Genomic DNA, 12,192 nt, shown 5'->3' with positions numbered 1-12,192 from the left:
AGACCCCCCCCGTTCAGAGTGCCCCCCCGTTGCCGGTCTGACACCCCCCCAGTGTGTGGTACGCCCCCACCCCCCCTAGTACATCTCTGGATGGCCACACGGCGCCCCTGTTGCCCATGGCGCCCTGTGCGGCCGCACAGCTCGCACACCCCAAAGGCCGGCCCTGTACCTAACCAACAATAACTATTGCTATAAAGGACATCCCAATAGCAAAAAGCACAGTGCAACCTGCCAAATACTGCTGAACTTCATATACAGCAGTCGTTTGGTTTATTGCGCAAAAAGCTTTTTAGTTCAGTTCAGCCAGTGTTGTGATTCACACACCTCTGCCATGTGTATAGCTGGGCAGCTAACACCTCTGGTTGTTTACCAGCTTTCTGTGACAGTTGTCTGCTATCTGGACAATGATTTATGAATGTGAGGTGGCTGAAAAACGACAACATGCTGAGTGTGCTGGGTGGCCCGAATTGTCTGAATCGCACATCTTTATGAAGAGAAATCTGCTGGCATGTAAAACAATCGGCATACTGTATATAGATTTACACATGTTTTAGGTTTTGTCCTGATTTCCTGTAGATTTGCTTTAATGTTTTTGGGATGTAATCCATGGGGGTTGGTTTACTAAAGACCAAAAGACTTTGCAAAGTGCAGTTGCAATCTGCAAGTGGAATTGCTCGGGAAACAGGTGAGGAAACCGCCGCTCCAGGTGAGCACCTCCAGGCAATCACTGTCTGCTCAGGAACCAAATGGGTGCTGGCAATGCACAGAACATGCGGATAGGGAAGAAGATGGACAGCCGCACTCCAAATAGTCTTGAAAAAAGACGTGCTCTTTATTAATGGAAAAATTCACAGCATACAGTCAGCATACAGCAGGGAAAATGGCTGACGCGTTTCGCATTGATCTCAATGCTTAATCAGCTATGATCAGGTATTTTCCCTGCTGTATGCTGACTGTATGCTGTGAATTTTTCCATTAATAAAGAGCACGTCTTTTTTCAAGACTATTTGGAGTGCGGCTGTCCATCTTCTTCCCTATCCGCATGGAATTGCTCGGGAGCTTAGTGATTGAGGTAAAGCTTCACTATACAAAGAACACCCAATCACATGCACATGATTGGATGATGAAAGTCAGCAGAGCTTCTGCTCATTTACTATGCTCTGGAGCAACTGCTCTTGAAGAGTGCAACTGCACTTTGCAAAGTACACAGTGTATTTGCCTTTAGTAAATCAACCCCATAGTGTTTACAGTTATTTGGAAGGTAAAACAGTTCATATGTCTCTGTTTAGCTATTTGACTGAAGATCCCATTTAAGATCACCGGATAGTAGAACTAGAACAGCTGGTTAACTATGTAGGGATTCCCCAACACTGCATATCTGTTTCACAGCAAACAATGTTAGTCTAAGTTAGGTGTCTTCTCTTTTCCCCATTATGTGTCAAAGATGGGTAAGGAATCTGGTAACCAGATATGCAGAATTTCAGCTTATACGTTTTCTATTACTTTGTGAACAAGCCATGACAAAACTGCAGGAAAGAGTAGGGCTTTACAGAAACAGGATTCTAGCACTTTTATAAAATGTCGAACAATATCTAATTTGTCTATGGCTGCCCTAGTGGTAGTGTACAGTGGTGCCATAAGACACCTCAATCACAACTCTCTGTTTTCACCAGCCCTTTGTATTGACAGTCCAAGATGTTTAGTTAAAATCTTCTTCTTCTATCAATTTTGGGGTGGAAGAAATGAGTTACAAACACCTGAGTCAGCTTGAAGAATGATTACCATTTGGTCTGAACTGCCTGATTTGTGCTGGACAGTCTGTGGTCAAATTGACTGATACACCGAGGTGGACTACATTATGCTTGAGAAAAGATTTATTCTTGCTACAGACCGGATTTCTGAATTACTCTTTTTGTATAGCTTTCCATTGCTAAAAACAATCAAAAGTTCTATAAGTGCTTCATTGTGTCCCATGCCTTTAACACAGCTAAAAGCATAATCCCAAGATGTTGGAGATGAAGATATCCCCCAGCCACAACTAAATGAATTGTCCCATTGGAACCTATGAAATAAATTGCGTTAGCTCACCCCCTTCCACTTTCTTTTACATTTAATCTGCATCGGTTTGCTTTCTACAAACAGATATGTATGTTCGGTTAATGCTTTACTGTAAGGCCTCGTACACACGGCCAAGTTTCCCGGCAAAAACCAGCAAGAAGCTTGCTGTTTTTTTTTTTTTGCCGAGGAAACCGGTCGTGTGTACAGTTTTCAACGGAGAAACCGCCGAGGATCTCATCGGGCCAAAAAGAAAGCATGTCTTCTTTTTCCCTGACGGCAATGGGAAAAGTTGGCTCGCCGAGATCCTCGGCGGCTTCACAAGGAACTCGACGAGCAAAACGATGTGTTTTGCCCTTCAAGTTTCTCGGCCGTGTGTACGAGGCCTAAGTAAAACAACTTACTCGTACGTTTATAAGCTCACTGAATGTTGTAATATTCATTGATAATTTACCTAAATTCCAATAATTACCAAAAATGCATAAAAAAGGCACCATGCTTCAGATCCTGTAAAAGCCATTTTCTCAGCTTGTAGTAAATGTTTTCACATCAGAGTAATGTAACCAACAAACAACCCTTAATGTTAGTAGGTATTCAGGATCCACATGGCTGTAGAAAATGGCGCAGAGGGAGTATGTTGGAATTTGGACTGTCACTGTTCATCTACACTTGCTTGAGTACCACCCAAGAGGTGGTTGCATTAACGCCCTGCAAGTAACAGCTTGGTAAATACAAAGAACTAAACCATTAGAAGATTTCGATTGCTAATAACACTGTTCAGGCACATTGTATGAAAGGGAGTTATTTACTTGTGGAGTGGGTGCAGTAATTCCTGATTTAGTGAGTGGCAGAGCTGTGTTCTAATTAGGGACTCACAGACTGATTAGCACTGCAGGCAAGGGGGAGATCAGACGGGAGGGAAAGCAAAAGCAACGTTTCTCTTTTTTTTCCACAAGGCTCCCTTTTTGATGCTTTCTGTTGTTTGAAAACCCTGTTGTAGTCTCTGACTTTATTTTCCTCAAGAGATTTGCTGATCAAGCTGGCCCTGTCTCCAGAACAGCATCTTAACGGCACGATGCACGGTTTTCAGCCCAGCGTTTGATGTGAGAAGGCATGAAAAAAAGGGCTTTTAAATGTGAGTTTCAATGCCTTGCTGGAGAATCTGAACACACATGAAAGCATCTGAGTTGACAGCTATGTAGGCAGTTGTTCTATTATGCACAAAACCAGTTAACCTTTTTGCTGCTGGAAACGGCAGCTGAACTCAGGGATGGTAAGGCCCTTGACTAGTTATTGATCTTGCTGCTTTGCAAAAACGCTCCAGGGACTATATGGTGGATGGATAAATATATACAGTATGGGAAGGCCTATATCACTAAGCAAGCATGCATTAACAGCTATAAAAAAAACTGCAAGACACATCTTCAAGAAACCATCTCTAACTCACAAACATTATAATCACAAAACGCAGTGTTAATATAATCAGCCTGAGACAAGGCAACCAATATTGTACACCCATTGCACTTGTTTTTGCAGCAGAGTATTCAATTTGGTTTCAATTAGGTTCTCCTGGTCTCTTAGCTGCTAGTCATTGCTCCCTATCAGCTCTGCGGCGGATTATTCGGGGCTCACTGAAGCACACAGCTGTGACTCCATATTTAGAGGGGAATGGCTCAGTCAGATAACAGATGCATCAGGGAATACGTCATGTATACAAGCTTGGCAATGCCGTGGTCTTCCAAGGAGAAAATAATTCCACACTGGTTGTTTCATTAACCCTGTAAAAAAATTTTAACAACAAAGGTGTTTAGGGCAGATGTTATTTTTTATGTAAATGAGAAAGGAAGAGATGCTGCCAATAACTCCAAAATACACACCAGGTCATTTAGGGTCCATGCACACTGGGATTAAAAAATGCTGCTTCTACAAGAGTTTTGCTGTTTTTTTTTTCTGCCTGTAGAAGAAGCTCAATGTTATTTTATGTGTCCATGCACATAAGGACATTTAGAGGCACGTTTGAAACTCAGCGTTTAGAGGTTAAAAAAAAAACTTTTGGATCGCGTTTTTGAGCATTTTTAGGCAGAAAAAAAACTGCACAACGCGCCTAAGCGCATATACTAATACGCTCTATGTGAGAATTTTTTTCTGCCAAAAAAAAACAACTGGTGTTAAGCCCCTTTTACATGCACGGACCATTCAGGTCTACCTGTCAGTTTTTCAGGCAGACCCGAATTGACATCTGATCCTGTCCACTAAAAACAGATGGGGATCTGTTCCCCAATCGTCTTGCAAATCGGATGACAGTTGGATGGAAACGGACAGGTGGCCCATTTCCATCTAACAGCCCATAGAGGACAGCGGCCTGTGTCTGCATCAGTGGAGCAGACACGGACCTGTCATCTGCCTGCTTAGCGGGGATCAGAGGAGAGATCCCCTGTTGAACAGGTGGATCCACTGGCGGACTCCAACAATGTGAAAGGGGCCACAATCTTCATAACTTTTGATGACCAAGATTGTGTGCTGCCCTGTCTTTAAAGCCCAAGTTTTAAGTTTTAGATAAACTCAAGAAGAGTAAATAATTCAAGTCAAGTTTTATATAGCTGTACATGCAGACATTTGATTTTTTTTGTCCTTGTGACAGCAGAAAAAAAAAGCAGGACATGAGGATAAAACTATCTACTGGGGGTACAGACTACAATAAAAAGCTAAGAGGAGGTAAGGGAGCTCTGGTGGAGGTGGGTAGCTGGTCAGGGGGATGATAATGGTGAATTGGCACTTCTGGCAGCACTTTGGTTTGAGGAATAGCAACTCTGAAGATATAAAAGGGAAGAAAAGAGCCTCTAATGCCTCGTACACACTATTGGTTTTCCCGTCGGGAAAACTGGCACGTTTTCTTTTTGCCGGGAAAACCAGCAGTGTGTATGCTTCATAGCAGTTTTCCCCACAGAAGAACTTGTCTTATTTTTTCCCGTCGCGAATCGCAGCGTTTTTTTTTTTTCTCGCAGTTTTTCTATGGGAAAACACTGCCAGGGAGCATACACACGGCCGGTTTTCCCGACCAAAGCTCTCCTGGCAGTTTTCCTGTCGGGAGAACCGGCCGTGTGTGCAGGGGAAAAGTGGCCGAGTCAGTTCTCGGTTTTTCCAGCGGATTCGTTTTTCCAGTAAAAAGCTACTAGGGGTTCTTTCCCTACCTCCCTCTGTGCAAAAATGCAAAAGACATTTAGGCTGGGTTCACACTGGTCCGACAAACACTCGGACATTGGGAGCTCATGTCGCATGACGTGTGAAAATTAATGTTTCCCTATGAGAGCCATCTTAACTGGTCCGACACGACTTTGAAAATTCTCCCTGTACTACTTTGGTCCAACTTTGATCCTACTTTAGCCCATTGAATATCATTGAAGTCGGAACAAAGTAGGATCCTTGTCCTTACCATCCGACTTTTGATACCCGACATGATGATTACAACAGCAATAAAAGGAATTTATCTCACACTGGGATTGTTTTGATTGGTCAAAGGACAAGTCAGACTATCACAAAGTCATATCAAAGTAGTATCCTGTTCATGAAAGTCGGATGGATGTCGGACCAATGTAGGATCGATGTAGGACTGATGTCCCAGAGCAAAGTAGGATGAAAGTTGTATGACTGTCGTGTCGTATCAGTGTGAACCCAGCCTCAGCCACAAATCAGGACAAGAGTCAAGTTGTGAAAGTTCATATCTGTTTGGTAGCTGTGGGAAAAAAACACCTGTTCCTGTTAATAACATGTCATATATTAAATTGGATCAAACCTCTAATTTCAACTAACAAACCGTTCCTCATACTGCGTTTTTTGATTGGCTTAAAATTGTATAAAAATGTTTATTACATACATACATAAATATAAAAACCGTACATCCAGATATGCTCCAATCTGCATAACCACCTACAAAAAAGTTTATTGCACTACATGAGAAGTTTGGATTTATTATTCAAATATTAGAATATAATTTTTTTGAGGGGGGATGGTTAGGAATATTTTCAGCACACACTAAATAATGTCCTTGGGGATTATTTACATTTCCTGAATGACAGAGAGGAAAGTCCTCATCCTCTTTTTTTCACATGGCGGTTCCTTATGGTTAAATAAAATAGGAAAGTGAAGGTATGACCTCTGAAAAGGAAGAAGCCTGTAATTTAGGGAGTGTGAATATCAATCAGGCAGCTCCACAGCTAGCGCAGGTGACAGCCACCTATCGGGGTCACCTCTGTTCTCCTATACAGTACAATGAAAACTAATCATCTCAGAATTGATATATTTCCATTTTCTCCAATAGATTTACTGCTGGCTTTCAAAGGCCTCTTATAAAAATGCTTTAAATCTCACATAACTCATAAGGAATAATGATTCAAGCCAGACTGTCCTATAAAAATGTTTTCACTAGGAAATAGCTTTTCTTTATCCGCACAGTATGATATATATTTTAAACTGGCTTGAAAATACAACCAAAAAGCACAGAGCAGTACAATTATATATAGCCACCTGCAACACAACTGACTGATGTCACTGGTGGCTCAGGTTATTTGCTTTCTTTCTTGGGTCCCAAAAACATGGCTGACCACAAAACTAGAGGTATTAACTGATGAGATGGTGGTTGTTTATTTCATGAAAATCTCCAACATTTATTGTAACAATGGTGTTCTGTTATCTTCTACATCATTGGTATGCTGTATATGCTAGGTACCCACCTACAGATCTAACTGCATGGGGTCTCACAATTAACTGTGCAGGATTTCAAGAATATTATATATGATTTCACTCTACTTTTGCATTTTAAGACACAACCCTATCTTATTTTGTAGAAATCAGCAACTCTCTATGAACAATGATGAACAATGATAAACTTTAAAAAATGTAAAGTGGCCCTTAGGCCTTAATAATAGTGAAAAATATCTCTGCTATCGATTGATAAATCTATATGTAGTATCAAAGAAAAGAATTCTGCACAATCTAATGACAAATCTGATCATGAATCATGAATTATGAGTCATGATAGATTTATTATCTGCTGCAGTGCAAAGGTACATACAGTAGGAAAGCACTGTAAAATAAATCTATTGTGTGGTAAGCATCGGTCTCCATGTATCACGGAAGGACTTCTCCTGATTATGGAAAGTGGCGGTAAGGTCCTCCATGTCCCTCAGTTCATTGATTTTAGAGAACCAAAGAGACCTCGTTGGCGGATGCAGATGCACAAACCTCCAGCACAGTGGAATGCATTAGCTGCATTTACAAGAAGAATAGTAAGAGAGGCCATGTATTTTTTTGATGGGTCGCCGAGTTAGGTGCAGCAAGCATGCCGCAGGATTGTCCTCTAGATCAAAATTAGTCAGATGCTTAATAGTGCTGGCCACCTCTTGCCAAAATGATTTAATTTGCAGGCAGTCCCAAAAAATGTGCAACATGGTACCTGGCCCAGCATTGCAGAGCCAGCAAGTATCAAGCACTGTCTGGAAGATACGGTGTAACGTCGTGGGTACCCGATACCACCTTGTCAGAATGTTATAACTAGTTTCTTGAACCTTCTAGGCTATGGAGGATTTCTGTGCAAAATGGAGTCAGTAAATTGCATAGCAAGGTCGTATTCCCAACGCAAGAGAAAAGTGGGAGAAAAGACAGGTGCCGGTTGAGTCAAGGCAGCGTAAATGATGGAGAGGCTATGGCGGACCGGTTCCCTCTTATGGCACATGAATTCCAACTCAGTAAGCTGACTAGAGATGCCAGGGATATAAGCGCATTGGCAGAGAAAGTGCTGGAGCTGGAAACCGCTCCAGAAATCTAATGGAGGGTCTGCAGCTGAGGCAAGTACAGCGGGGGGGGGGGGGGGGTTACCACTCAACTCCAGGAAATACCAGAGATGAGTACGCCTGCCAGACACCAACCAAAGAAACTGGGGAATCTGGTTTGCCTAAGATATGAATTATAGGGGAAGGCAAGGGGGTGATCAAAGTGCCACGAAAAGCAGCACTGGAAACATTTCAACAGTGCTTCCCAAAGTGGTATGATCACTGATAGTCTTAGGCAGTGGCGAGGTAATCCAGGGCCAACTTTTTGCAGTAGTACCGGAGTCCTCCAGCTCCATGGCAACCCAGTGCTTAGCCACCAGTCTCATGAGATTAGTCGCCCTATAAAAGGCACGAATATCAGGCAATCCCACTCCTGCCCGCCTTTTAGAGAGATAAAGAAGTTGGATCTGGATGCGTAGTTTACGATGGAACTACACAAACTTTTGAAACAGGGAGTCAAAGCGTTTGAAAAAAGAAGGGGGGAGATGAATAGAAAGTGCCTGCATCATGTACGTGATCGTAGGTAGTAAAGTCATCCTAAGGGCATTACAGTGACCAAACCAGAAATAACATTTGAATATGATTACTGATAATGATCTAGTTGTCCAGTTAAACTACATCTATTTTAACTGAAGCTTTCTATGACAAAAATTATTTTTAGTTAGTTTAGTTATTGGACATCCCTATTTTCCATAGTGTAGGGAAATAAATCACTTAGGGTTTACATCTTTTTTAAGTTCCCAGTAACTCTGCAGCCTGATTCGCCCTTAAGTCTGCTCTTTTATCTGACCTATGGTCTAACAACACATATTTATCTCACTGATCAACTTAGTTTATCTATTAACCTATATAGATTAACATGATTAATAATAAAACGTTTCTTATGTCTGCCATGTGTTAAAGTTTTTTTTGCAAAAAATGTTATATACTGGATAATTATATATATATATATAGTTGTGCTCATAAGTTTACATACCCTAGCAGAATTTATGGTTTCTTTGCCATTTTTCAGAGAATATGAATGATAACACAAAAACTTATTTTATACTCATGGTTAGTGTTTGGCTGAAGCTATTTAATATCAATCAACTGTGTTTATTCTTAAATCATAATGACAACAGAAACTACCCAAATGACCCTGATCAAAAGTTTACATACCCCAGTTCCTAATACTGAGTATTGCCACCTTTAACTTCAATGACATCTTGAAGTCTTTTGGGGTATTTGTGGATGAGGCTCTTTATCCTCTCAGATGGTAAAGCTGCCCATTCCTTGAGGCACTTAAAGAAAGATGGGCTGCATGGTCGAGTTGCCAGAAGAAAGCCATTACTACGCAAATGCCACAAAGTATCCCACATATATATATATATATATATATATATATATATATATATATATATATATATATATATATATATATATATATATATATATATATATATATATATATATATATATATTTACATACACACACTGTATATATCCTAACCTAAAGGTTCATTTACAGGGATGCAGAGGCCCATACAGCATAAAGAGTTGTTTGTTTTTGTTTTCTGAGCAGCGTGAATTTGCACGCAGGCAGTCCATATTCATTGGAGATACAGCTCAAGTGTACACCCCCAAGCCTTTTACAGACATGCAGGGATAGCTGAGTGTCCCAGACACTATGTTTTACCACAATTGTAACATAAGGCACTCTGTATTGTATGTTGGGGTGTGATTCATTTTGATTTGTGAATTGGCACCCCAAAGTTAGTAAGTGCCAAGGAGTTTGCACTGCAGCACACCAAAACCTACATGCACTGCATTAAACAAAAATGTGCAGGTCTCATTTTTTTGTTGCCATGCATTTGCACAACAGTTGTACGGTCCAGTGACAATCTTCAATGACCAGTGAATCCATGGCCCTGTACTATAGGATTCGTAATTGGATCTTCATTAGTCTTGATCATTGATATGCGAGGGCAGAGCACCTGAGCATTGGTTATAAACACATCATAAACTAATAAAGACAAATTTTTGAATTGTCTAGTAATCTGTAGCAAGCAATCAATCAAGATTTCACAAGCAGAACAGGGAAAAATGCTACATAATGGTTATTACAGGCCGGTGCTACATTTTAGAGAACTATAAAACTTTTTTTCATTTTGGACAGAGTGATACAGTAAAGCAGGGTTATAATCCCCGTAAGGATTTTTGCAAGCTGTGGCCCATTTGGGAGATTTCCCTTTATTTTTGTCCCATGGGCAAAACAGGAAGTGGGAGGAAATCCCTGCAAATTAAGAGAATCTCTCAGGGACCCCCAGGTTACCAGACCCAAAGTCCCAATTGGAAGATTTACCCTTATTTTGCCGTTACTGTTCTAGGGACAACTCAACATTTGGGACTTTTCTTTACTTTCACTGATAATGCTAAACCGGACAAATAGAGAAAGTGAATTCCCTAATGGGACAGAGACAGCAATAAAAACCTGACAGGTATTCTAATCCATCTCCACTCTATCCAAAACTAAAAAAGAAAGGTTTTGCATTTGGGTATACTTTAAATAAGAAGCATCAATTACTTTATTTGTCTGTTTTCACTCAACATATTTTAATCCTTACTTGTAAGAAAAACACATAAAATAGATAAACACTCATTAACGAAACAAAATTATAATAACGGCCTCATAATAATAATCCCACAAACATTCAAAATGTTTTTACAAACCTCCCAGTCCAGAACTGATGCTTGCCACTGTGCAATTTTGTCAATATTTTCCAGTCTCCTCTTCCGCTCATTGATCTGTTGGGTGACATTCCTCATAACAGCAAGAGCAGCTGCCACATACCTGTAATCACTGTGGATACAGAAACAAAACTTATTCAAGAATGAGATATACAAAGTTTTTCTTTTGGTGCAAAGAAAGGTTCTGACATATAACTAGAGACTGCTAAAATGACACTGCTGGCCAGATGTGCAACATTTTGTAGTGTTTCTGGACATCACACTAGCTGGAAACAAGGATACCTAAACATAGGTCAGATGGACAAAAATCCTAAGGTCTTATCCACATGGGCAGAAAGAGAAACACAGATTTTTAAGGAATTTTTCATATTTTTTATGCCTCTGAATGCAGCTTCATTTCAGCCAACATGTCAATGCACATTGTGGCGCTTAGAATACTGATTTAGAGCAGCGTCCAGGGGCTTAAAGAATAAATGCCCCAAACCTGCGTTTGGAAAGGAGCTTACTAGCATAATTAATTCACATAAATACGAGCGTATGCACCCAAATTCATTCTAGCAACTAGAATAAATGAATATGGTATTTATTTACCAGTCAAAACAAGAATTTTTTATGCTAGATTGTTCTGAAAGCTCCTGGCACATATGCACATGTACACGCAGCCTAAAGCTGCTAATATTCTCAAGCGTTTTTGTGTAAAAGAGGTATGTGACCTCACTGGTTTTTATTTTCAAGTGCAGAAGTGGTTTACCTTTCCTACAGTGTGAATAAACTTTGGTATCAGTTTCTGGTCCCTGATATATTCAGGATTTAAACTTGAATTGGGGTCCCTCCCAGAGAGGAGTTACGTGTTAAGCCTAGTACACACAATCAGAAAATTGGACAAAAAATACCGCTTTGAAAGCGACCGTATGATAATCTGATCATTAGAACACAGTTTTCGAGAGCTGATCACTAAAGTTCATCTGAAATTATCCAAAGGGACAAACACAAAAATCTTTCTCATATGATATGACCAGATCGTAGGATTTTCGCTTAAGAAAGAAAAAACTGACGATCATTCGTCCAATATTCTCATCCTGTGTACGAGGCTCTAGGCATCTTGTATTTTTATCTGTCTGCTAGCGGCCCTAGCTGTCTGCTCTTAGCTCCCAGGGATGGCTTGCATCCCAGTTGCTAGGCAACTGGACTCTCCCAGAGGTTCTTGTCTGCTGCCTTGTACCTTTCCTGACTTCCATGTGAGCTGTGGTATAACTAGTCTACCCACCCCCCCAGCTATTAAATTAGTAAATGGCCAAGGAGGCACCTCATTTAAAGTGCCCCAGCCTGTGCCTCTGTGTTTGTGATAACCTTTCCTGCTGACCAACTGCACCTGACTAGATTGTTTACTCCTGTTGCTGACCTTTGCTACGTTCTTGAATTCTTCTACTGCATGCCCTGACCTTTGCAAAGGTACTGGATACCTCTACTGTCTGCTGTCTGTCCTAACCATTGCTAAATTCTTGAATTCTGTTATTGCCTGCCCTGACTTTTTCTGTGTAACCTGGCACCTCTACTTATGGCTGCTTGTTCTTACCTTTGC

The 12,192-nt window shown here is 40.7% G+C and overlaps 1 protein-coding gene across 5 annotated transcripts in view; it reads right to left on the bottom strand.

The window, feature by feature from the left end:
• Positions 1–12,192, bottom strand: part of ARHGEF9 (Cdc42 guanine nucleotide exchange factor 9) — a 469,420-nt gene that overhangs the window by 51,379 nt on the left and 405,849 nt on the right. For all 5 annotated transcript variants that reach the window (XM_040323963.1, XM_040323964.1, XM_040323965.1 and 2 more), the window contains one exon: positions 10,593–10,722. In XM_040323963.1, coding sequence (XP_040179897.1) covers positions 10,593–10,722 — 130 coding nt within the window. The remainder of the gene's footprint in view (positions 1–10,592; positions 10,723–12,192) is intronic.

This window comes from Rana temporaria, chromosome 9 (assembly GCF_905171775.1).
Source record: "Rana temporaria chromosome 9, aRanTem1.1, whole genome shotgun sequence".
NCBI classification, from domain to species: Eukaryota; Metazoa; Chordata; class Amphibia; order Anura; family Ranidae; genus Rana; species Rana temporaria.
This window is presented reverse-complemented; position numbering and strand designations above follow the sequence as displayed.